This window comes from Arachis stenosperma, chromosome 10 (assembly GCF_014773155.1).
Source record: "Arachis stenosperma cultivar V10309 chromosome 10, arast.V10309.gnm1.PFL2, whole genome shotgun sequence".
Taxonomy (NCBI): Eukaryota; Viridiplantae; Streptophyta; class Magnoliopsida; order Fabales; family Fabaceae; genus Arachis; species Arachis stenosperma.
In genome coordinates this window covers 134,600,299-134,627,144 of record NC_080386.1, presented here as the reverse complement: position 1 = coordinate 134,627,144, position 26,846 = coordinate 134,600,299, and the positions used below count along the sequence as shown (strand labels likewise).

Sequence of the window (26,846 nt, the reverse complement as noted above, 5' to 3'; positions counted from 1 at the left end):
GTACCTGCAAAAGACACTCCGACGCTCAAGTCAGTAAGTGTTTAAGAGGTATATAATAATTCTATGAATATAGAATGTAAGACATGAAATGAAAGTTATCATGTGTTATGTTGTGTTTATAATAATTCTATGAATATAGAATGTATTATTGAGATTAGATATAGAATGTTCTTTTTATAGGCATAAAATTGATTAATAGAATTGACGTTATGACCGTTTGGTCATTAAGATAGAAATGATGGTCATTAAGTCGGTAATGAAGGTGTCAGTTACAAGTAAAAGAATGGATAATAGTTAACGCCGAGTTATAACTCATAATGCATAATAAAGACTGAGTTATAAGGTGACGGATCAAAACATATTTTTTCAATAGTAACTACAATCATGTTAAATGATTATGCGTTGGTTTAACATTATGATAATTATATGCCAGCAGTAGGTTGTTACAAAAACAAAATAAAATTAAAGTCGTTTGTTCAAATTAAAAAAAAAAATGGACTTTATCAATATTAATAAAAGACAAAAGTATTGAAATTTATCATTGTTACTATCCCAAATTCATATTGAGATAGATGATGATGACAAAAAATTATTAGAGATTTTATTAAAATAATCATGTCCCATGTTAGTTACATGTTACCATTATTACGAGAATTCTAATCTATAGACTAAGAGTCATGGTCGTGTTGATGAAGTCCTGCATTTATACATGGCCATGGGAATTACGAAGTCATCCTTCATTGCTAACAATCCTATTTCCATTGCTCATACGACATCTTCGAACTTTGCAATTTACTTTATCAATGGACTTTGGATTATATTTTGGTTTCTTTTATATTACTACTACTGCCACTATTGTTTGTTATTGTTAAACAAAAAGATTTTTAGTTCTGTTTCAACTAAATATATCATCAATAGTCAATAAAGAGATATACAAGGATCGAAAAATATTTATAGACATCCTTTAAAACTAATAATGAACTGAACTTAATTAATTTTAACAATTTTTTATATACAACTTTAAAGTTAATGAAAGTAGAATGATGTTATATTATTAAAGAAGTAATGAAAAGTATTGGTCCTGACATTTTCTTTATTAAAGAATATGTAAAATTTTAAAATACTACTAGGCATTTGCTTCAAGGTGAAATTGCCTTTAGGGTTCATTAATAATTTTCATAATAAAACTAAGATATGAAAAAAGTTTTTATCTTTGACTCTTCAAAGAAATCTGTCAATGATAGGTAAAACGCATATTTACAAGATGGGAAAAAAATTATTATTGTTGATCAGTTTAATTTTGAACATAATAACTTTTAAAAGAAATAAACAATTTTTTTAATTTTAAAGATTAATCCTATTCCTAGAGATAAGTAATTCGTGTATTTGATTCTTTTTAAATATTATTCTCTAAATTCCTTTCTTATATTTTTTATTTAAAATTAAATTTGATATTTTGATATTTTTATAAGACAATAGAAAAGCTTCGTGATGGTTTTGATTGGTGTACAGGCAAGATGTCTCAATCCTTTTGGTATCATGCTTGGCGACCATATAGAACGCTAGCTCCTTTGGTTCCTTTTGTGCACATTTCTGATTCTCACTTGAAGTTAGAAGATGCCTGGCACCATGGGCATTGGCGGTGGGATATTCTTTGCATAATGATTCCGGAAAAAGTTAAACTTGATTTGATGCTCTTTGATCCTATCAAGTAGGCAGGAGATAAAACATGTTGGTTTTGGACAAATTCAAATGCTCTCACCTACTCGACTAAAAGCGGGTATGAATGGCTATTGAAGAAGAAATTTGGCTGGAATGATAACGAAAATTGGCTTTGGCTTTGGCGCTTGAGAATTCCGGAGAAGATAAAGTGTCTACTCTGGCTTTGCCTCAACAACGGAGTTCCCACAGCTAGTTAACGGTTTCAAAGAGGTATTTCTACTTCTGATTTTTGTCAGAGATGTTATCTTACTCTAGAGGATATTAACCACTACTTTAGGACTTGCCAAAAAGCTCGTCAGATTTGGATTAGCTTAAATTTGGGAATGACCGCTGAGGACTCTAGTTTGGATTTTGTGTCTTGGATTCGTTCTAACCTCAACAAAAATGAGTTTCTCTTTGCAGCAGCCTTTTGGTGGATTTGAAGGGATAGGAACAATAACATCTTCCACCAAGATGATCCATGGAATAAGGAGAAAATTGTTCATTTAGTTAAACATGCTACTCGAGATTTCTCTAATGTTGTTATCAACCAAAGACATATTATTCCTTCTTCTTTGAAATATAACTGGGAACCACCTCCAATGAATGTCTGTAAAGTGAACTGCGATGCAAGCGTTTTTGAAAATGAGCAATTAGCTGGCTTTGGATGTATTATTAGAGACAGCATGGGAATTTGGATAAAAGGTTGTTCTGCCAGTATACCTCCTTCTAGTGTTCTCTGTTGTGAGCTTCATGCTATTTGGAGAGGGCTTGTTATGGCTTGGGATTGTGAGTGCAAAGAGGTCATATGTGAAACTGATAATCTTGATGCGTTTCTTCTTGTTTCGCGAGGCACAACCAGCATGATTAGGAATGACTCTGATCTGCTTGACAAAATCAAAGAGATGTTCCAGCGCAATTGGACAGCTACTTTAGTGCTCATCCAGCGAACAGCAAACAGAGCGGCTGATTTAATGGCTAAGACTGCTGTTTTAAATATGCAGGTGTATCTAGAGTGGTTACTGCCTCCTAATAATTTAGACATTATTATTAGAGAAGAGTACTACTCTTTTTCTTAGGTCTTTTTTCTTTGTGTTATGTTCAATCACCAAAAAAATATTCTCATGTTTAGTGGAACATCTATTGTAAAATTTAGAATGTTAATTGTTTTGACTCAGTCCAACAAAGACTGAGAGTCTACCATACGGACTGTCAACCCAATGAGTTGTCGACCCGCATGTCGCCTCACACTTTGATGGAGACTTGGATAGCAAGCAGAAACTTCTAGATGAATGGACCTAGGACAAAGGGTTCACCCGAAGTACGAGGTATAAATGGGAAGGGACCTACTCCTTCCCAAAGATACGTCATACTTACCCTAATCAATCGCTTCATTGTACGGACGCTCACTTTAACATCGGAGTGTCCTTGCAAGTGGTCCTACCCGCAGACCCACCGACGCTCAGAACAACGCCTCTCCATAAAGATCGTTGCTCTCAACCCGCTAACCATCCGATCTACCTTTCTAGCGGGCAACTGAATATTAATTCATATATTTTATTGTTTAAGGACAAAAATACACTGGACACAATTATAAAATGGGTTATGTTATGTGTATACTAAAATCAGCCACTAAAGTTAGCCACAGTATAAAAAAATACACATTGAAAATAAATTAAATCACATATATAATTATACACAAATACATTGGTAGCTAATTTTAGTATACAAATAGTATTTTCGTTATTTTCCTTATAAAATAGGGCGGATAATTAAGTAAAATTTCGAGTATATTACAATTGGACATCAACGGTGGATATAGCCATCTATACAGAAAATTAGTGAATAATAAGTATCTTCCATCGTTGTCAAAAAAGAAAAAAAAAGATGTAGAAAGCAAAGCAAAATATCTTGCACAGCCATAATAATGAGACAGTGTGGCATAGGAGGGGCTTATCCTGTTGAGTAGCCGAAATTAAAGGACGAAGATGGCTATGAGTGCTGCTGCATCCACATGGCTGATTCCATGTATGGCAAGAACACATGGAGAGCAATTGAAGCTGCACAACAAGTATAGTAGTAGTAGTAGTAGTAGACATAGCAGAATAAGATGCAACTGCAAGGCATCATCATGGATGACGTCAGAGTTGGATCTGTACGATCTTCTTGGGATTGATAACACATCGGGTCAGTCAGAGGTGAAGACGGCCTACCGCTCTCTCCAGAAGCGGTGCCACCCGGACATCGCGGGCCCTGCCGGCCATGACATGTCCATCATCCTCAATCAAGCTTATGCCATTCTCTCCGACCCCAATGCTCGCCTCTCATATGACAGGGAGCAAGCCAAGATATCAGAATTCAAAGGCTTCACCGGCAGACCCCTGTACTCGGTATGGCGGGGCTCCCAGACCGAGCAGCGGGCCATCTTTGTCGACGAAATCAAGTGCGTTGGCTGTCTCAAGTGCGCTCTCTTAGCTAACAACACCTTTGCTATTGAATCTGTTTATGGCAGAGCAAGGGTTGTTGCTCAGTGGGCTGATTCTCACCACAAAATCCAAGACGCCATTGATTCCTGCCCTGTCAACTGCATTTCGTAAGTATATCTCCTCTGACCTCTATGCTATTTCTATTCCCACTTTTTGAATGTTCAGAGAATTGCTGAGTTATGATTCATTCATAGGCTAGTTGAGAGGTCCAACCTTGCAGCTCTGGAGTTCTTGATGTCCAAGCAACCGCGTGGCAACGTAAGAGTAGGCGCAGGTAACGCAGCTGGCGTTCGTGTCTCCAACATATTCGTGGATGTGGACAAGTTTCAAAAAAGGTTCCAGGAAACGATGGATAAAGCTTCCAAGTGTTCAAAGGTTAGTACTTTGACATGTAATCAGGGCTGGGCTTCATAGTAACAACATGTTTTGATTTAAATGCTTGTATTCAGGAAACAGACCTCCAAAGAGAATCAAGAATGTCAGCAATTCAGGCAATAAGATCAATTTCCAATTGGTTATACTGGCAATCACCCAGCGCATGTGGAAGCTCTGAAAAAAACATGACAAGAGTCACATATCAATTACCAGAACCGGATATCGGGAAGCTTAGAGATGCGGCTGCAAGGAAGAAACTGAGGGATCAAATTCCACAAGCTTGCCACCGTCCTGAAGAGTATTGGGCCCCATCAACATATGCTCTTCCGTCTTCAACTACAAAAACTGCTACTCCTCCAAGGCCAGCTGAGAAGCCTTCAGCTATCAAGGGAAAGAATGAATATGAGAACCAAAATAGCCCAATCAGATGGGGATTTCCAATTGTTACTGCATTGATCGCGGTAGCTACGGTTCGATTACATGAAGCAGAGTCAGTTCCTGAGCTGAAACAACACATAGGTGGTAATCTGGCTTTGGAAATTGTTAACAGTCCCTGGATGCAGTATATACTGGCAGCAGCTACATGGTATATGATGGGAATGGCAATTATAGAACTTGTTGCCATTATTGGCAATAAAGAAAGATAGATAGATACAAAGTCCATAATAAATAGCCAAGATTGATTAGAACTATATACATGTAAGTAGCAAGCAGTAAGGTATCTGAAGAAACACGTGAACATGATCATAGCAGATGATGTATTAAAACTTTCAAGTTCTCTTTTAAGAATATCATACTTCAACAATTATTTGACTCAGCTTCTTCTGAAACTTAATTACTTTGCTGCAGCTTCCCCCATTTTGATATTAAGGACACTGAAAATAATTTGTTATCAGAACTAATTGAAGTGTTAAATGTCATGAAGTGGTGCCTCTGAATCTGAAGCTCAAAGGAAACTGACTTCAACTTGCATCTCTAAAACAAAAAAAAGGCGGAAGTTGTATTGAGATTCTGTGCATTATGCATTACGAATTGTATTTCTCTTGGGGAATTGTGATTCATCTTACTACCATTCTCAGCCAAGAAAGGTTGCCTTTATTTGTTATTTAGATTTGTTCACGCTAACCTGCCATGTATACGGAAAACAAAGTTTGAGGTTGATATGATTGATTATCAATTCAATTCAAGTAAAAATGTGGGCAACACTCACACACAAGAAAGAGTACTTATTTTTCACTCTTTTTTTTAATTAGATAGTTTGGACTGTCCTCAATCTTAAGCATTACAAACTCATCCACACTTCCACACACAATATTAAGGATTTTATCTACTACCTGGCCAAATTTTAAACCCAAGTGTACTCCTTGCAAAATATAAAAGATCACGACTAGACCAAGATCTTGGGTGTCCTATTTTTCACTCCTTAAATCCTCTATTTGTACCAAATCTCAGATATGTGTTTATAGGTTTGCAATTACATGTTGACATTTTCTGGTAGGATAATTAGTAATTACAACTTATTTTTGTACAATGGGTAATTACATGTGTTTTTTTGTTGACATGGATGAAGGAAGCCTCAAAATTGGGCCGACAATTAACCAAACCTCAAAATTGGGCCTTGAGTTGGGCCCAACTCCAAACTCTACTATCTAGATGCGGCCTAGGTTCTTCTCGCTCGCATCTCCCTCCACCGTCGCACACCGCACGTCCTCAGTGAACTCGCCGTGAAGTCGTTAGCCACCGTGGCTTCAGTTCAAGGTCTGTGTCCGTCTTATTTTCGTTTTTTCTTCCCCCCTCCCCTCCGCTTTTGTTTCGTCGTGATTCTTCTATTTTCCCAACTTATTCATTTTCTGGTGAGATCAGATTGCTTGAAAATAGATATGACTTGATTTTATCTTTTTAGTATTCCAACTATTTAATCATTTGCTTGTTGTTGATTTGAGCTAAAATAGTCAATAGATTACTGAAGTTCGACTGCTAAGTAATGGCAGGAAGATTGAATAAAGTATATTGTAATTTAGGCTAACAAATTATTTGCAACACTAAACACTATAAGTTGGCCATAGCCTCTGTTGTTGATATTGAAATTGAAATCCCAGTGTTTTTATTTTTCTTTTTCTTTTGGTTATCCTTGACCGTCCCATTTGGGAAACTGTTGCTGCTTTCTTCTGTTCTCTGATGATTCCCACCTCTATTTAAGGCCTAAACAACTCATAAAGCTTGCTTCTCTGAGAATTGGGTTTCTTCTCATTCTGATTACTCTGAGGTTGGTATTTCAGGTGTTTAATCATAATATAATACTTGTTCAGTTAGTTGCATTAAGCACTGAGTGCATAATAGTAAGTAAGATGTCAGTGCTGATCGTGACAAGCTTAGGGGACATTGTCGTTGATTTACATACCGACAAGTGCCCCCTCACCTGCAAGAACTTCCTCAAGCTCTGCAAGTCAGTCCCACGTCTCTGTAACTTCTAGAACTCTATACTCGATAGTTTACTAGTTTTTAGTACCTTACAGTTGTTGTTTATTTTGTTGTTACAGGATTAAGTACTATAATGGCTGTCTATTTCACACTGTTCAGAAGGATTTCACTGCTCAGACTGGCGATCCCACAGGAACAGGCACTGGTGGTGATTCCATCTACAAGTATGAAACCTAACTTGCTTACTTTTACATGTATTACTCGCTGCTCGCATTTACATACACTTCAGCTGTAGCGTTTGAAAGTTAGGATTAGGGCAGCACCTATTCTTAGAAGAGAAAGGAGTTTCCTTTTTATTATTAATGTTGTTTTGATTGTTGTTTTTTGGGGGGGGGGGGGGGGGGGGTTGTAGTAGAACCAAATTTTTGTTGAAGGTCTGATAAGGCAATTGATCAAACAAAAGGTAGTCCAACAGCTAGAGATAATGGCTCAGGTTTTAATGACTTAATTCATATAGTGAAGGCATTTGGTTGCTTTCATTGTTTAGATACACATACTCTTCTTTTTACCTTTTTAAAATTATGAAGCTTCTGACATTGAATTATTAAGTCCCACATTGTCTAAAATTAAGCCCGATAGTTCTTTTAAGTGTGAGGCAAGCCTTACCTCTTGAGCTAGCTTTTGCTGGAAGTTAGGTCCACTTAATTTCTTATATGGTATCAAAGCAAAAAGTTTAAAAAAAAAATTTGTTATTGGGCCACCCTCACACCACAACAAATTCAAGTCATTCTCAAATTTCACGCTGAGCATGAGAGGGGTATTAAGTCTCACATTGTCTAAAATTAAAAGCTTGATATTCCTTATAAGTGTGAGGTAATCCTTACCTCTTGAGCTAGCTTTTGGTGTAAGTAAGGCCCACTTAATTTCTTATATGAATTGCAATGGCATCCTCTCTCAGGTTTCTTTATGGTGATCAAGCTCGATTTTTTGGCGATGAAATTCGGGTTGATCTGAAGCATTCCAAGACTGGAACAGTTGCCATGGCAAGTGCAGGAGAGAATCTGAATGCTTCACAGGTATGTGTATGAATAACATTCTTCCCATCATGGCTGGTTGATAATTGCCTTCCAGTTAAATGGATTAAAGAAAGTGTGTTTGCAACTTTTGATTGTTAAATTGAAAATGATTGTTAAGTAACGGTTCTTTATTTTGTTAATGTTTCCAGTTTTATATCACTCTGCGTGATGACCTCGATTACCTTGATGGGAAACACACAGTAAGTCTTCTGGGTTCCATTTCTTTTGCTGTTTCACTGGATATCGATGCGTCATCCTTGCTTTGATAGTTTTACCATGCTAAAATTGTTTTGATTTTTCTGGATTTGGGTATAATCATAGTAAAGGGACAGGAGTTGAAATACAGGATGGCATGACTATTTTATTATTAAATAAGTTTAAATTAGGTTTAATTACCCGGTTAGTCCTAATAGTTTTACCAAATTTGTAATTAGATCCCTATACTTTTTTTTCTTTTTAATTAAGTCTCTACATTGCTTTTAATTTTGTAACTAGGTCCTTTCATATAAAAAACGTTCAAATTAACGGAATATTTTTTCCAAAAAAATCATGTGGTCAAAGATTTAATTAGGTTCTTAATTGTGATACCTTCAATTTGTAGACAAATAATCAGTTAACTCTAATATTTTTTACACTAGAAAGAACCTAATTACAAAATTAAAAGCAGTGTAGGGACCCAATTAAAAGAAAAAAATTATAGGGACTTAATCACAAATTTGGTGAAACTATAGGGACCAACGGAGGAATTAAACCTTTAAATTATTCTGTCAGTCCCTATAGTTTTACCAAATTTGTAATTGAGTCCCTACACTTTAAAAGTTTTTAATTCGGTCCCTACACCCGTTTTAAACTTTTAATCACATTCTTGCCGTTCCAAAAACGTTTAACTTAACAGAATATGCCTCTATTCACTGTTAAAAAGGATCTAATTACATATTTAAAATTGGTATAGGGAGTCAATTAAAATCTTTTAAATTGTAGGGATTCAATTACACATTTGGTGAAACTATTGGGACTAGCCGAATAATTTAACCATTAAATAATGATGATATTCGATTAGTACATCTAAGCAATTTGTGCTTTAGTTTTAGGGAATATATACGGGATAAGTATGTGGATCAGGTCTTGCTTTGTAGTCCTTATGTGATATCTCACATGCACAAAGGGAGGCATTGCCAAGGCTTTTGAGTTTGGTATGGGTGTTTTACTTTTTTTTAATCTCAAATTGGTATCTTTATAAATAAGTAGTTCGTCAATACACTGGACAAGATAGGATTAGGAATATGACCGAATGAGCGCAGCAGAGAGAGTTGGGTTATTGCCATTGCAACGAAGATAGTGGAATCTCACTTTGAGGAGTGGGTAGATGGAGGATAATCAAATAAGTAGAGCTGGAGGAGGATCTAGAATATATATATATATGTCGTTTGTGACAGGACACTATGGCTCGCCGAATTTATGTAGCTAATCTCACCAAGTAGGAAAAGGCTCAGTAGCAGTTAATTTATAAATAGCTTGTTCCTTAGCAGGATAGCATTTCACTATATACCGCTATCTTGAGTATTTGGCTAGAGAACAATTCACGCACCTTTAATGTGGGTTTCCAGATAAACAAGTTTTATCAGATGGAATTAGGCGTTTGGCCTTTATATGGTTTAAGGCTCACGATCTCTTTTAGTGGACTTTCCCTCATAAATGTTGAGAGATTGGAAAGCTATGCTTCAGTAATCTTTTGTTTTCATTTTTTGTTGCGTGATATCTGTTCCTCCGCTTCCATGTATCATTCTTTCCCTATCTTAATAATAATGATGATGATGATGATGATTATGATGATGATGATGATCAACAGTAGCAGTAGCAGCACGGTTTATGCATAGAGATAGCAGAATGTAGGCAGAGTAACTGCTAGTCTGCTAGAGTATTTTATATGTCATCAAGAATGACGTGTTAGCATTTAGCACAGATTGAAAGGGGTTGGCATATGTTGTTGCATGGTTTATCCTCTTAAGATTCAGCTTCATTTCTGGTTTCTTTGTGACTAGTCTTCTTTTCCTTTTTTAGGAAAAAAAGTAAAAGGAAAATAAAAGAAAGAAAGAAAGGGGGGAAAATTTTTCTTCCCAAAAGGAAGGGCATAGACTAGCAAGTGCTACTTTTATTATCTTGATCTCGTTTGACCCTGATCTTCCCAAAATTTTTTCAGGTTTTTGGTGAGGTAGCTGAAGGATTTGAGGCTTTGACCAGAATAAATGAGGCTTATGTGGATGAAAAGAGCAGACCATATAAAAATATACGGTTTGTAAATGCTATTTTCTTATTTAACTTTTCACTGTTGAAGAAGAAAGTAGTGTAATCTTCTTGAACTACTTGAACAGAATCAAGCACACATACATCCTAGAGGATCCTTATGATGATCCTCCTCAGCTAGCTGAGTTCATTCCTGAAGCTTCTCCAGAAGGAAAACCTAAAGATGAGGTAATGGTTTACTGAAGCACTGTATTTCATAGCTTGAAAGCAAGTAAAATTTTGAATAGGTTACTTGTCAGCTTTGTGATGGGCCTTTGTGATATAAATTATAAATCCATTTATTGTCAAAATGGTTTCAGTTGACAGAAAAATGGTTCTTGGACAGTTTTTAAATGAGTAAGTTTGATGTTGCATTAATTCTTACAGAATCAAAAACTTGATTTTGAATCTTTTCCCCCTTGAGTTACTTTACTAATAAGAAAAATAAAGAAAAAATGCTCATTGTTTCATCAATAAAATACTTGGTATAACAGTTGTCTGCTTGTTCATTATGATGCAACTTGCTAATTGTTTTCTAAAGCAAGCATTACTCGAAACAGATGTTTAAAAGCATACAGTTGTACTTTTGGTCTCACATGCTTTTTTAGAGTGTTTTCCTTCCAGATATGCAGATGATAGGAGAGGTTTTTTTTAAACTTATTTTGCATTGATGTATTTATTCTATTTAATATTTTATTTTTTATTTTTTTTCTTGTTTGGGAGTATATCTTATTCTCCATTTTTTCTTGAGACGATTCTTCTCAAATGACTTCATATAAGAACCAGGATTTCTGTGCTACTCTTGAAGTTATTACGACAAGACAAGAACTTACTATCTATTTGAATTTTGGTGACATTAAAAGAAAAAAAAAGGTTTTGTAATCAATGTTGACTAGTTTGGAGATGAATGATGATGCTATAGATGGATAGGTGAACTGGGTTTTACTCCTTAAATATGTAAGAACTGTTTATATGTATTCAAAATCATTACTTAATGCTGAAGACTGATGTGATAATGTAATATAAATCCAATTTTAGAGGCTGAAGTAACGATATCTGTTCAGAGTCATGACTTAATGCAATTTGACTAGGTTGATGATGAGGTGCGACTTGAAGATGATTGGGTTCCCATGGATGAACAATTAAATCCAGCAGAGCTTGAGGAGGTTATTAGAGAGAAGGAAGCACGTTCTAGGGCAGTCGTACTTGAGAGTGTAAGTATAAAAGACTGACACACATAAGTTTTGGTACTTCATGTGTGACTATGATCCTACATACAATTTACTTTTCATCTTTGTTTCAGATTGGTGATATTCCTGATGCTGAGATTAAACCTCCGGATAATGTGCTATTTGTTTGTAAATTGAACCCAGTTACTGAGGTGAGTGACCTTTTTCTTATATGTATTATGCATCTGAATCATGATTGTATTCGGGGTATTTCTACTGAGTTATTATTCAGTACATTCAGTTTCAGTAATTTTCTCCTTTAAAATATAGGATGAGGACTTGCATACGATATTTTCACGATTTGGAACTGTATCATCGTGAGTAATACTGGACACTTGTGAACATATTTAGTAATAGTATCATACATTTCATTCTTAAGTTCTCACACAAAATATTTGGTGATAGGGCTGAAATCATCCGGGACCACAAGACTGGTGACAGTTTATGCTATGCTTTCATTGGTCAGTATCTATTTTCAGTTTTTTCTATTGTGTTAAAAATTTATTCAACTTTACTTGCATGCAGAAACTGTAGTAGCTGGTTGGCTCTATTTTGATATCTCTTTCATTCCCTATGTGTAATTCCACTTTGCCAAATTAGTTAAATTAGCATCTAGTTTATATACCTTGCACACATGCATCACGATGAATAGCCTACTAAGACTTATTAAGAGTTATTATGTTATGTAGAATTTGTAGTTGCAGATAATGTGATGAATTTTTCTTTTTAATTTTGTAGTGTATAACCCTACTATGTAAATTGGAAGTTGGTGGTTACCTCTGGTTGTTTATGCAATTGAATCAAGTATCTAACATTCACCTGTTGTGACAGAGTTTGAGGACAAAATGTCATGTGAACAGGCATATTTTAAGGTATGCAGAAAATTTTGAACGATCTGTTTCCTAATCAAAACAGTTTCTTTCTTTTCCTTGACAATAAATGATCCTAGTCCTAGTTTACTTCTTGCACATTGGATGCTTTAATAGTTATGCATTTAAACTTTAATATCAACTATATATACTTCAAAAACACACTTTGGGATGAATAGAAAACTATTTCCCCTAATCCTTTCACTTTTACTGCCCCCCAAATAGATGGATAATGCTTTGATCGATGATCGAAGAATACACGTGGATTTTAGTCAAAGTGTGGCAAAATTGTGGTCACAATATAGGCGGAATCAGAAGGGCAAAGGTAAATGATAAACATGTCACAACCTGTAAGAATATGTTTTATATAGTTCTGTTTTTTGGTAGCATTATGGCAGTGTTCAGTTGCAATGCCTGCAGCTTCTCCTTTGTAATCTCAATGTCATAATTTATGACTGTAGGTGGAGGTTGCTTCAAATGTGGTTCTGCAGATCATATTGCCAAGGATTGCACTGCCGATGATTCAATGAAACAACCTGCAAAATTCGTCTTGAAGGATAATAATACCCAACACGGTGGAGATAACACCAGGTCTGTACTGATGATTGCATGTTTCTATCTCATTTTTGTCTGTGATTATGTTTACCCAAATAAGTGACAAACTTCATGGTGTAGATATGAGATGGTTTTTGATGGAGATAACTCACAAAATCCAAAGAGAGATGATAGAAAAAGCCAACGGCGTGACAGAGATGACATAGTTGAGAACAGTATGAAGGACAATTTTAAAGATCATATTCGTAGAGGGCGTAAGGATGAGATGGTAGGCTCCAACAACAGAAATAGGTACAGTGATAGACACAGGGAACGTGGGGGAGATGGAGATGATAAAGCACGAGCTGAAAAAGAATCAAGAGATTCAGATTATCATTCAGACAGGAAAGACAGAGAAAAGCGTAAGGAAATAAATAGAGACGATGACTACAGGCGGAAAGATGAGGTAGACCCAAGAAAAAGACACTTGGATGATAGATACACAGAAAGACGTGCTAGTGGAGATCACAGGAGAGAATCGGATGGTAACCGTCTAGAGAAAAGGGATGACAGAGATTATAGGAAGAGACCTGAAGACAGCAGAAGGCATGACAGGAAGATCGATAACAGACCAAGAAAAAGAAGTCCTGATGAAGATTACAAACATAAAAGGGAGGATGAAGATTACAAACGCAGAAGGGAGGATGAGGATTATAGACATGGAAGGGAAGAACGCGGACATAGAAGACTAGATACTGAGCCTCGTGACTATTCCGATAGGAGGCATCATGGTGACAGGAGATGATCATTTTTGTATCATTATTGTTGTCAATGTTGCAGAACATTTGTCAATGCAACTAGGACCATGAGGTAACGGATGTACATTTTATTTTTCTGGTAGTAATTGTTGACATATCCACTTTCCGTGAAGTAAAAAATGCACACGAACCATTCTGCTTCTAATTTTAACATTTTTTGGTCACAGCTTAGGGCTTTTGTTAACTGTTACATTAATATTATGGCAGAAATGCTTTTCTTAGTTTCTGGTTTTAATTTAAAAATTGGTTCCATTTTTAAGTTCCATTATTTCAAAGTTCCAAAGATCACTCTGTCGGAACAGTGTGTAGTTGAGATTTTATTTACTTGTGGGTTGTAGTATTAGAGATATAAGATTGAAAGGGTTTGTTGTTGTATAGAAGTGTGCGTTCATTGGACAACATATATGTACCTACTGGGTATTATTGTTACGTTGATTGTCTTATTTTTGTAATTTCTTTCTTGATTGATGGGGTCAATGCGAATTGGTGGTGTTGTGTCTCCAATATAGATTTTGTTTTTCATTTTTTTGCCCTCATAAAGAGCATTCTTCTATGGTACTCATTACATTAGCTATTTTATTATTTAGTGGTGGAGAATTCCTTATAAAGTCATATATATGATGAGGAATTGAGGATGAAGATAAGGATCCATGCAGTTTATCATTACTGCACGTCAGCGCCTGAAAATAATTATTTTCATGATAACGTAAAATATTTAAACGATATTAGAAAATCTGCCGTGCTTATAAATGCCAATGGAGTGAAACATTTGAAAAAACAAAAGATAAAAAAAAGCGAGAATATGAAATAGGCTAAAACAACAAAATAGAGTGAATTTTAAGGCTAAAAATTTTTATTATGAAAGAGAAACGTGTGCAATTCAATTTTATTAGTGGTACATGTGTTTTTATTTTGGTATGAAAATAGTAATCGGTTCTATTGATTATTTTGTAAGTTGATCTTTTAAAATTTTTTAATATCAAATTGAAGGGTCTTATTTGTTTATTGTGATTTTTTTTAAAATTCATAAATTAAAGGGTTCGATTTTTGTTTTTAATAAATCAGATTGTCTAATTTTTATTGCTAAAAAAATTAAATTGTCTGATTTTAATATTTTAAATAAAAAAATTTTACATTTGAGAATTATACCTTTATAATTTATAATCCTAAAATATACTATTTTTCGCTCCAACATAAAAAAAAAAAAATTAATTCGGGTTGAGGTTAAACCAGGATTCGCGAAATATCTATAAGAATTGAGACTTAACTAAATGTTGACGGAGACGGATTTATAGGTATTTATCCTATCAAAATCTGTTAAATTTTTGTAAATGTAAAATTACTTACTCACCGAATGGATTCTGACAAGTGACAACAATGAATCTCAGACCTTTATTTGTGTGTGTAAGTACAGGAAGAGCCTATCCTGCGAGCTTTGAATGCGGCTAGGTGTTGAACATATATGCTATGCATGTGATGTATGAGGAAAATTTGAATGTCAAGATGGGAGATGTACATACATGCATGTAAAAATTGGTAACATCCCTCCTTGAGTGACACTTGGCTCACTCTCCATCCAACTCTTCAATCTTTATATATAGAAAGAAAATGATAATTATGAATAATATCCAAAAAGAATCATAAAACTCGCAGCGGCGGCGGCAGCAGCTTGTTATATATGGGGGGTGTGTGAGTGTGAAGAGGAAGCGTGGAGAAGAACGGGACGGTTCCCTGGAAACTCCTCTTTCTCAGAAACAGAAACATCAAAGCTCAAATGGTGCCGCCGTCGTCCGAGATGGCTGCGGCTGCGTCCACCGCCAGTTGCAGCGGCAGTAGTCCAGCACCACGTGTCTTATCTTCCACTTCCACTCCCTCTAATCTCCTTCATTCCCCACCTCCCTTGCTGACAAAGCACCCTCACCCCCAAGTTTCATGCTTCCCCCAAAAGGGCTTCTCGAACATCACTCACGCCTTTCTCGGCAAAGCCTTGCATGGACTTTGCATTAAGGGCCTTCTTCACCTTGGCACATTCTATACCAATACCTTGATCAACATGTACTGCAAGTTTCACAACATTGAATATGCGCGCCACGTGTTCGATAGAATGCCCGATAGAAACCAAGCTTCTTGGAACAACTTGATGTCTGGCTTTGTTAGAGTTGGTTGCTACGGGGAAGCAATGCACCTCTTTCGTCACATGTGTGAAGTTGGTGCCACACCAAGCAGTTATGCACTTGCTAGTTTAGTGACTGCCTGTGACAGGTCAGGATGCATGCCTGAAGGAGCACTTCAGATTCATGCTTATGCTGTTAAATGCGGTTTGCTGTCTGATGTGTTTGCTGGCACTTCTCTGCTGCACTTTTATGGTGCACACGCTCATGTTTCCGAGGCTACCAAAATATTCGAGGAGATTGATCAACCAAATATAGTCTCTTGGACTTCTTTAATGGTTGCCTATGCAGATAATGGGTACACAAAGGAGGTTCTAAATATTTACCAGAACTTGAGACGCCAAGAGGTACCTTGTAATCAAAACACAATGGCTATTGTTATTCGATCTTGTGGAATGCTCGATGATAGAACCCTGGGATACCAAATCCTTGGAGATGTGATCAAATCTGGATTAGACACTAATATCTCTGTTGCAAACTCACTCATATCTATGTTCGGTAATTTTGAGTGTGTTGAGGAGGCATCTTGTGTGTTTGATAACATGTTGGAACGTGACACTATTTCATGGAATTCAATGATCACTGCAAGTGCGCATAATGGTCGTTGTGAAGAGTCTCTAGGGCACCTTGTTCGGATGCGTCATGATCAGATGGAAATAAATTATATTACTATTTCGTCCTTATTATCTGTTTGTGGCTCGGCTCAAAATTTGAGATGGGGACGAGGACTTCATGGTCTATTAGTGAAATCTGGACTTGAATCGAATGTTTGTGTGTGCAATAGTCTTATTAGTATGTATTTGCAGGCTGGAAATTTTGAGGATTCAGAGTTTGTATTTCATACCATGCCAGAGAGGGATTTGATCTCATGGAATTCCATGATGGCATGCCATGTTGAGGATGCAAAGTATTCACGTGCCATGCAACTTTTGATTGAGATGCTCCATACGAGGAAGTCAATGAACTATGTGACTTTCACAACTGCATTATCTGCCTGTAATAATATAGAAAAACTAAAGATTGTTCATGGCCTTGTGAATCTTTTCGGTGTCCAGCACAATCTGATCGTTGGTAATGCACTGGTTACCATATACGGTAAGTTTGGTTTGATGGATGAAGCACAAAAGGTGCACAAACTAATGCCTGAAAGAGATGAAGTAACTTGGAATGCACTTATAGGTGGCCATGCTGACAATAAAGAACCAAATGCGGCAATTAAAGCTTTCAATTTATTGAGAGAAGAAGGTGTATCTGTAAATTACATTACTGTTGTTAATCTTCTCAGTGCTTGTTTGGCTTCTGATGATCTCTTGGAGCATGGAATGCCCATCCATGCATATATAATCAGGGCAGGCTTTGAATTGGATACGTATGTCCAGAGTTCCCTAATTACAATGTATGCTCAGTGTGGTGATCTTGATACAAGTAACTACATTTTTTATGCATTAGCTAATAAAAATTCGAGTACTTGGAATGCCATTCTTTCTGCAAATGCCCATTATGGACCTGGTGAGGAGGCACTCAAACTTTTTGTAAATATGAGGAATGGAGGGGTTCTTCTAGATCAGTTTAGCTTCTCTGTAGCCCTTGCCATCATTGGGAACTTAACTGTACTGGATGAAGGTCAGCAGCTTCATAGCCTGATTATTAAACTTGGGTTTGACTCAAATGATTATGTACTAAATGCTACGATGGATATGTATGGAAAATGTGGGGAAATTGATGACGTGTTTAAAATCCTTCCCCAACCAAGAAACAGGTCACGGAGGTCTTGGAACATTTTAATATCAGCACTAGCCAGACATGGGTTCTTCCAACAGGCTAGGGAAGTCTTTCATGAGATGGTTGACATGGGACTGAGACCAGACCATGTGACTTTTGTTTCACTTTTGTCTGCATGCAGCCATGGGGGTTTGGTGGATGAGGGTCTTGCATACTTCTCTTCAATGACTGATGAATATGGCGTCGCCACAGGAATCGAACATTGTACATGTATAATTGATCTTCTTGGGCGAGCAGGGAGGCTTGCTGAGGCTGAGGCGTTTATTGATAAGATGCCAGTTGCACCAAATGACCTTGTGTGGCGTAGCTTGTTGGCTGCTTGTAAGATACATGGTAATTTGGAGCTTGGAAGGAGAGCTGCGGATCGTCTTTTTGAATTGGATTCATTGGATGATTCAGCTTATGTTCTTTATTCAAATGTGTGCGCTTCCAGTAGAAGATGGGGAGATGTAGAGAATGTGAGGAGGCAAATGGAATCAAATAAAGTAAAGAAAAAACCTGCATGTAGTTGGGTGAAGCTGAAAAATAAGGTTACTTTTTTTGGAATGGGAGAGCAGTTTCATCCACAAACGACACAAATCAATAGGAAGTTGGATGAGTTGAGAAAGATTATTAAAGAGGCAGGGTATGTGGCTGACACAAGCTATTCATTGCAAGACACGGATGAAGAACAAAAGGAGCATAATCTTTGGAACCATAGTGAGAGAATTGCCCTTGCTTTCGGATTGGTCAACAGCCCAGAAAGTTCACCACTTAGAATATTTAAGAACCTTCGTGTTTGTGGTGATTGCCACTCTGTTTTTAAGCTGGTTAGTAAAATCCTTGACAGGAAAATCATATTAAGAGATGCATACCGCTTTCACCATTTCAGTGGTGGCAAGTGTTCTTGTTCTGATTACTGGTAGTGGTAGCAGTGGATTACACCCGTTTTAGTGATGTTTGGTAATTCATACGGGTGATTTTCTTTTTATTATTTTTAAGTATTTAAGTAGACTCAACAAAGGTTAATCTATTAAGATTATGACATATGTATTCATTACCTGTTAAAGGAGGAGTAAATCCACGTAATAGTCCCTGAGATTCGTGTGAATATTCAATGTAGTCTTCAAAATTCCAATTTTTCTATAGTAGTTTTCTAGATAGAGTTTCGAGTACTCATAGTGGTCTCTAGACATATTTCTAATGATGAGCCATCACCGAAGTGCTTATGTGGCATTGTTTCGCCACACTGGATGGCTCTAAAACGTTGTCGTTTTGGTTTGGCACTCTGGTGTGTAAAAAACGACGTCATTTAGATGATATGTGTTACGGTAGGTAACCGGAGATTAATACGACGGATGGCGTTTGGCGGCCCAAGTGTGTGATGGAGGAAAACTCCGGGTAGGTCCGCAACTCGGGAGGCTCCGTCCGACTTGTGCTCGCGTGAGAATGGGGGGTGGTACCTGCAAAGACACTTCGATGCCTAAGTTAGCAAGAGTGTAACCAGGTCTTAGAGAGTATTGGACTTAGAGATACCTGAGGGGTGTCAGTGTATTTATAATGGTGAGCCAATAACCACCGTTGGTGTAGTGCCGTATCTTTAGGGTGGTAACCGTCCCCATTATCTTGGGGAGGTTAAGATATGGCTTTATGAGGCGGTTAGAGAGATTTTAGGGGCGGTTACTCATTTGAATGAGTATTTATCTGCCAGCTAATCTCACATCCGACCTCTTCAGACCAAGTCGTGGTTGATACCGACTTCTTATGTGAAAGTCGGTATTTTGTAAGGCTTATCCTATTGGATTAGGCCTTTCGGTTGGACCTGGGCCCTTATCATTGGGCCAGGGTATGAACAGTGCCTCTACTTGAGCCCAAATTTTCTTTAAAGTTTGGGTTCAAGTATTCAACTCGGGTTCGTAGTCGACTTGTTTGAGAGAATACGGATCTTGGAAACCGACGTGATTTTCGCGACCTTTGATTTCTGACAGTTACGTCAATTCAAGCGTCGTGTCCGTTGAGGGATCATTTAGGGATTGAGGGCTTTGGTAACGGTGCAGTCTCATTAATGACTGCCTCGCTTTTTACCATTATGCCCCTTAGCCTTTTTTATAAATACTTTCCCTCTCTTTTCATTTTCCGTTTCTGCAATCTTTCAAACTTTCTCCTTATCTTGTTCGTACTGCATCCTTGCGTTCGAAGACTTCTGTTCTTCTCCAACCTCCATTTTCGGATAAAGGTTAGTTTTGCTTTTTTCATGCCATGCTTTATGTTTGCATGTTTTGTTTTGCGAGTAGATAGGTTGACCTGTAGATTCTAGTTTCGAATCTCTCTTCTTTAGTTGCCGTATTTTTTTATTTTCTTTTTCTTTTTCCTTTTTGTAGGTTTTCTGCCACTTTCTTCTTTATATAAAAAATGGCTTCTGTAGACATTCTTTCTCAGTGGGTTGATGATACGGTCCTTGGGGAGGAACCGTTGGTTGACGCTGAGTTTATCACCCACCTTCGTACTCATCATAGGCTCTGTACTTCGGACGAGGACGAGCCCAAATATGAACTGATAATCCCGGGTCCTGAAGACCGGGTCTGTTTTGGGAGAGCTAATGAGGCGGCCCCTCATTTTTTCTTCATGTATGAATGTATGATCACCCGTTTGGGTGTTTTTCTTCCTTTCTCTGATTTCGAGATATCCGTTTTGCACCACTGTAAGGTTGCCCCTACTCAACTCCACCCCAATTCATGGGGTTTTTTGAAGATTTACCAGTTTATAAGCCACGCTCTGGACTTTCCGACTTCCTTGAGAATCTTCTTTTATCTTTTCCATATGACTAAGCCCTTTAGTGGGCTAAACAACAGACAACAATGGGTATCCTTCCGAGCCATTCAAGGTCGGAGGATTTTCATCCTTTTTGACGAATCTTTCCACGACTTCAAAAATTTCTTCTTCAAGGTTCAAGCCGTAGAGGGTCACCACCCCTTTTTTCTGGACGAGCATTCCTCCCCTCGCTTTCCCCTTTATTGGCTGCCGGCCACCCCTTGTGAAAAGATTGGTCTAGATGACCTAGACGAGGTGGAGGCGGCTATTGTGGGGTTTTTCCGAGAAGCATGGGGGAGGGCCCCATACTTGGATACGAGGAAAATCCTCCAGGGGACGTCGGTCTTTGTTCAATCTTGCATAGGTAGTGCATGCATTTTTTGTTTCCGAGTTGCATTTTGCCGACTTGTATTTTACCGACTTGTAACTTGGTTGTTCCTTTTGTAGATATGGCAAAGAAAAATGCTCAAGAGTCCTACCAGCGGGTGCAGGAAGCCAAGGCAAAGTCCCGGGCCAGGTCCGGGGGTTCCAAGGCGGTCGTCTCTCCTCCTCCTCCTCCTCCTCCTAGAAATGTGGGTACTCCCTCTCAACCTCTTATCATCTCTTCCTCCTCAAGTTTGGCTCGACCACTCCCTTCTGCCCCACTACTTTCCGAGCCAGAGAAGAAGAAGCGCAAGACTTCAGAGTCTGGCCCTTCTTGGGAAGGTGGGGTTAAGGCGGATGCTTTTGCATTCGTCCGAAAGAACATCTATCCTCTCATAAATATGGATGATGTTTCTGTTCGGAAACACCTTGCCACTCTGGCCGAAGAAAGTTTTAGGGCGGCGGGAGTTTGTGGCAAACTTTTGGACATGTTTGAGAAGACTCCTCTCAGCTCCTTGGGGACTTCCTCAAAGGTTGAGGAGCTAGAGGAGAGGCTTCTTTTATTTGAAAAACATCAAAAGGAGTTGAAGGAGGAGAGAGATAAGTTGAGGAAGGAGAGAGATGACCTCCGGGAGAAGGAGAGCCAGCTGCGAGCCCAATGTACTATGGAGGTAAATCTAAGGAAGGCAGCCCAGGAGAGTTACCAAAGCCTATTTAAAGATATGGTGGAGGTGAAGAAGGATTTGTTGAACTCTCGGAATGCCTATGCTGACTTGGAGGACTCTATCGCCGATGCCGCCGAGGAGTCTTGGAGAATTTTCCTGGAGCAGGTCAGGGTTATAGCCCCCGACTTGGATCTTTCTCCATTACATCCTGACAAAGTGGTGATTGATGGCGCCATTGTTGATCCTCCTGCTCCCGAGGTCCTTTCTGAGTCAGACCTAAAGACTCGGGGGCAGAGGATTATAGAGTCTCCTCCTTATTCCGCAGATCCACCGAGTTCTTCAACCCTTGCTCCGACTTCCTCTTTGGCTCCTCCCCCCGGTCCTGGTGGTGTTCCTCCTGGTGGTGGTGATTCCTCTACTCCGTCCAAGAAATGACTTTTTTATTTTTGTGGCTATATGGGGGCCCGGCCTGTGGGTCCCCCCTTTTTTAAACTTCTATTTATTTGCTGGTGGTTGTGAACAATTTGCTTCTGGCCTTTCAAGGCCGTAAACAAAATATTCTGTTTGTTGCCCTTTTTTGGATAAGGGTTTTAAACAAAATAAATGCCCTTTTTGGATAAGGGTTTTCTAATCGAAGTAGGTGCCCTTTTTTGGATAAGGGTTTAAGTTACTTTGCGCGTGCACATGCTTTTCTATTTTGAAATATGTTTGATCTTTTCGAAAAAACTTTTTGCTAGCTTGTATTATTTTCTCAAGCCTTTTTCGTGGAAAGGCTTGTATGCAAGCTTTAAACTTTTCAGGTTGTCATATCTCTTTTGTTATCCTTTATACTCGACTTTGCTTTAGTGAGTTTTTATGACTTAGGTTATTTTTGCGATGCGTTTTTCTTCTACTCGGTGTTATACTCCGATCTGTGGATCAAAGTTTTCCAAGTTTCCCTACTTGGGATCACTTTCTGACTTATGAGTCGGGTTGGTTCCCGAGTTTTTTACGATCGACTTATATAACCTCTTTACACCGACTTGTACCTCGTCGTTTTATCCTGACGACCATCTAGGTCGGTTCATGGGATTTTCACGCTTTGTCGAGCTTAAGTCGGCGCGTTTCGTAGAAAGACTTAGAAAAATAAAGGAGGATATTATAAGAGATATTATGAATGAAAAAAGATCTTTATTAATCGGGAAGGTACCTTTTTGCTACTAAGGGTCTTGACAGTATATTTTCCCTTAGCCTCTACTATGATGCCTCGTTAAAAACCCCTCTCCAGAAAAAACCCTTTTTTTGGGAAAAAATCATGAAGCTGGGAAAAGAGTACATCAGGGAGTAGGGTTCGCTTCTAACTGTAGTACCTTTTCATATTACAAGCATGTCACGACCTTGGTAACTCAGTGCCATCCAGGTCGGTTACTTTATAATAACCTTTCCCTAACACTTCCTTGATTTTGTATGGCCCTTTCCAATTTGCGGCGAGCTTTCCATCTCCTGATTTGTTGACCCCAATGTCGTTTCTAATTAGGACCAGGTCATCTACGGCGAATGTTCTTCGAATGACTTTCTTGTTGTATCTGGTAGTCATCCTTTGCTTTAATGCCGCTTCTCTTATCTGGGCGTTCTCTCGGACTTCGGGGAGCAAGTCGAGCTCCTCTTTGTGCCCCTGTACATTTTCGACCTCATCATGGAGAATTACCCTTGGGCTTTGCTCACTGATTTCTATAGGAATCATGGCTTCTACGCCGTAGACTAGTCGGAAGGGTGTTTCTCCTGTGGCGGATTGGGAGGTCGTCCTATAAGCCCATAGCACTGGGGGGAGCTCGTCAGCCCAAGCTCCCTTTGCTTCCTGTAATCTCTTCTTCAGTCCTGCCAGTATGACTTTGTTAGCTGCCTCGGCTTGCCCATTGGCTTGTGGGTGTTCTACCGAGGTGAATTGATGTTTGATTTTCATACTGGCTACAAAACTTCTGAAGGAAGCGTCGGTGAACTGAGTCCCATTATCTGTGGTGATGGAATAAGGTATTCCATACCTTGTGATAATGTTTTTGTAGAGGAACCTGCGACTTCTTTGAGCGGTGATAGTAGCTAGTGGTTCTGCTTCTATCCACTTTGTGAAGTAATCTATTCCCACGATCAAGTATTTGACTTGCCCTGGTGCTTGGGGAAAAGGACCTAACAAATCCATTCCCCATTTTGCAAAAGGCTAGGGGGAAGTTATACTGATGAGCTCTTCTGGTGGAGCCACGTGGAAATTTGCATGCATCTGACATGGCTGGCATTTTTTCACAAAGTCTGTTGCATCTTTCTGCAAGGTCGGCCAATAGAATCCTGCTCGGATCACTTTTCTGGCCAGCGACCTCGCTCCGAGATGGTTTCCGCAGATCCCACTATGTACTTCCTCCAACACCTCGGTGGTTCTTGAGGTCGGTACGCACTTTAGTAATGGCGTTGATATCCCTCTTCTGTAAAGGACATTTCTCACCAAAGTATAATGTTGTGCTTCCCTTCGGATCTTTTTAGCCTCTTTCTCCTCTTTGGGGAGGATGTCGAACTTCAGGTATTCGACTAAGGGGTTCATCCATCCGAGGTTTAGGCCGACTACCTCAAGTACCTTTTGTTGATCCTCTGTTTTTGATACCGAGGGCTCTTGGAGGGTTTCCTGGATCAGGCTTCTATTGTTCCCTCCGGGTTTGGTACTTGCTAACTTGGATAGGGCGTCAGCTCTGCTATTTAGATCCCGAGTTATGTGCTTAACCTCGGTTTCCGCAAAGCGCCCGAGGTGTTCCAAGGTTTTTTCCAAGTATTTCTTCATATTGGGGTCCTTTGCCTGATACTCTCCACTTATTTGGGAAGTCACCACTTGTGAGTCGCTGTAGATCATCACCTTTGTAGCGCCAACTTCTTCTGCTAACTTTAATCCGGCAATCAAGGCTTCATATTCTGCCTGATTGTTTGAAGCCGGAAATTCAAATTTTAAGGAGACCTCTATCTGGGTTCCTTTTCCATCTATCAATATTATGCCTGCGCCGCTCCCTGTCTTGTTGGAGGATCCGTCTACATAGAGTTCCCATGTAGTCGGTTTTTCCTCTTGTTCACCTGCGTATTCCGCAATGAAGTCGGCGAGGCATTGGGCTTTAATTGCAGTCCGAGTTTCCTATCTCAGATCGAACTCGGAGAGTTCTATCGCCCATTGAACCATTCTCCCTGCAACATCCGTCTTTTGGAGGATTTGCTTCATGGGCTGGTTTGTACGGACTCTTATTGTATGAGCCTGAAAGTAAGGTCGTAGCCTTCGTGAGGCTATCACTAAGGAGTAGGCAAACTTTTCTAGTTTGTGGTACCTTAGCTCAGGGCCTTGTAGAACCTTACTGGTAAAGTAGACCGGGTGTTGACCGACCTCGTCTTCTGTGATCAGGGCTGATGAGACAGCCCTGTTTGCGACGGATAGGTATAGGTCGAGGTCTTTTTCCGGTATTGGTCGGGTCAAGATAGGAGGTTGGCTTAAGAATTTTTTGAACTCTTGGAACGCCTCCTCACATTCCGGAGTCCATTCAAACTGGCATCCCTTCCTTAACAGGGAGAATAATGGAAGGGATTTTAGTGCCGATCCTGCCATAAATCTGGAGAGGGCTGCAAGTCGGCCATTGAGCTGTTGAACCTCTCTTTAAACAAGTCGGGCTCTTCATTTCTAGGATGGCTCTGCACTTGTCGGGATTGGCCTCAATCCCTCTTTGTGTTAGCATGAAGCCTAGAAATTTCCCTGCTTCTACTGTGAAGGCGCATTTTGCGGGATTTAGTCTCATCCCATGCAACCTTATAGTGTCGAAGACTTGTGAGAGGTCGGTTAAGAGGTCGACTTCTTGCTTGGTTTTTACTAACATGTCGTCGACGTAGACCTCCATTAGGCTCCCTAGATGGGGGGAAAACACTTTGTTCATCAGCCTTTGGTACGTAGCTCCTGCATTCTTCAATCCGAATGGCATGACCACGTAGCAGTAGTTGGCTTTTGGTGTGATGAACGATGTTTTCTCTTGGTCGGGTTCATGCATCGGGATTTGGTTGTATCCCGAGTAGGCGTCCATGAATGATAGGTATTGATACCCTGAGCTGGAGTCCACCAGGGTATCAATACTTGGTAAGGGATAAGGGTCCTTAGGACAGGCCTTATTCAGGTCGGTATAGTCGACGCACATCCTCCATTTACCATTTTGTTTTTTGACTAGCACTACATTGGCTAGCCAGTTTGGGTATTTGACCTCTCTGATAAAGCCGGCTTCCAGGAGCGCCTGTACTTGCTCTTCTACTATGGAGGCCCTCTCTGGGCCGAGCTTGCGTCTTCTTTGCTGTACAGGTCGGGACCCTGGGTAGACCGAGAGCCTGTGAGACATGAGCTCGGGATCAATCCCGGGTATGTCGGAAGCCTTCCAGGCGAAGAGGTCGGAATTAGCTCTTAGGAGTTCACCCAACCTTTGTTTCAGGGTTTCCCCTAGGTTGGCTCCTATGTAAGTGTTTTTTCCTTCCTCCTCACCGACTTGTATCTCCTCGGTTTTTCCACCCGGCTGGGGTCGTAGCTCTTCTCTGGTCCTTGTGCCGCCCAGCTCTATGGTGTGGACTTCTTTGCCCTTTCCTCTCAGATTTAGGCTTTCGTTATAGCACTTCCTTGCCAATTTTTGATCTCCCCTCACCGTTGCTATTCCCCCTGAAGTCGGGAATTTCATGCAGAGGTGAGGAGTTGATACCACTGCTCCAAGACGATTAAGGGTAGTCCTGCCGATTAAGGCATTGTAGGCTGACCCTTCATCGATGACTATAAAGTCTATGCTCAGAGTTCTTGATTTTTCCCCTTTTCCAAAGGTGGTGTGAAGGGGTAAAAATCCCAGCGGCTTTATTGGCGTATCCCCTAACCCATATAGGGTGTCGGGGTAAGCTCTCAACTCTTTTTCATCTAGCCCTAGCTTGTCGAAGGCGGGCTTGAAAAGGATGTCCGCTGAGCTTCCTTGGTCTACTAGGGTTCTGTGGAGATGGGCGTTGGCTAGGATCATAGTTATCACCACGGGATCATCATGCCCGGGGATTATCCCTTGCCCATCTTCTTTCGTGAATGAGATGGTGGGGAAGTCGGGTGTCTCTTCCTCGACTTGGTAGACTCTTTTGAGATGTCTTTTGCGAGAAGATTTGGTGATTCCACCTCCCGCAAATCCTCCTGAGATCATGTGGATGTGTCTCTCAGGGGTCTGTGGTGGAGGATCTCTCCTGTCCATATCATCTCGCTTTCTCTTTCCATGGGTGTCC

General features: G+C 39.4%; 3 protein-coding genes across 4 annotated transcripts; all 3 read left to right on the top strand.

Annotated features, from left to right (window-relative positions):
• The first annotated feature begins 3,611 nt into the window (after nucleotides 1–3,611).
• On the top strand, nucleotides 3,612–5,392 carry LOC130954572 (chaperone protein dnaJ C76, chloroplastic). The gene is made up of 3 exons (XM_057881332.1): nucleotides 3,612–4,294; nucleotides 4,382–4,562; nucleotides 4,637–5,392. Exons 1-3 carry the CDS (start codon nucleotides 3,690–3,692, stop codon nucleotides 5,207–5,209), a joined length of 1,359 nt encoding a protein of 452 aa, XP_057737315.1. The 5' UTR covers nucleotides 3,612–3,689; the 3' UTR covers nucleotides 5,210–5,392.
• A 769-nt stretch (nucleotides 5,393–6,161) lies between these two features.
• On the top strand, nucleotides 6,162–14,159 carry LOC130954399 (peptidyl-prolyl cis-trans isomerase CYP59). 2 transcript variants are annotated; one of them, XM_057881135.1, is made up of 15 exons: nucleotides 6,162–6,320; nucleotides 6,842–7,008; nucleotides 7,103–7,207; nucleotides 7,942–8,059; nucleotides 8,209–8,259; nucleotides 10,260–10,351; nucleotides 10,432–10,531; nucleotides 11,434–11,556; nucleotides 11,646–11,723; nucleotides 11,842–11,888; nucleotides 11,977–12,005; nucleotides 12,403–12,443; nucleotides 12,666–12,765; nucleotides 12,902–13,031; nucleotides 13,116–14,159. In XM_057881135.1, exons 2-15 carry the CDS (start codon nucleotides 6,911–6,913, stop codon nucleotides 13,777–13,779), a joined length of 1,776 nt encoding a protein of 591 aa, XP_057737118.1. In that variant the 5' UTR covers nucleotides 6,162–6,320; nucleotides 6,842–6,910; the 3' UTR covers nucleotides 13,780–14,159. The 2 variants fall into 2 exon arrangements, with proteins under 2 accessions (XP_057737118.1, XP_057737117.1); XM_057881134.1 differs by having other exon boundaries at nucleotides 11,977–12,032; nucleotides 13,116–14,157.
• A 921-nt stretch (nucleotides 14,160–15,080) lies between these two features.
• On the top strand, nucleotides 15,081–18,814 carry LOC130955001 (pentatricopeptide repeat-containing protein At3g24000, mitochondrial). Its single transcript, XM_057881783.1, has one exon. It carries the CDS (start codon nucleotides 15,567–15,569, stop codon nucleotides 18,648–18,650), a length of 3,084 nt encoding a protein of 1,027 aa, XP_057737766.1. The 5' UTR covers nucleotides 15,081–15,566; the 3' UTR covers nucleotides 18,651–18,814.
• The last annotated feature ends 8,032 nt before the right edge of the window (nucleotides 18,815–26,846 follow it).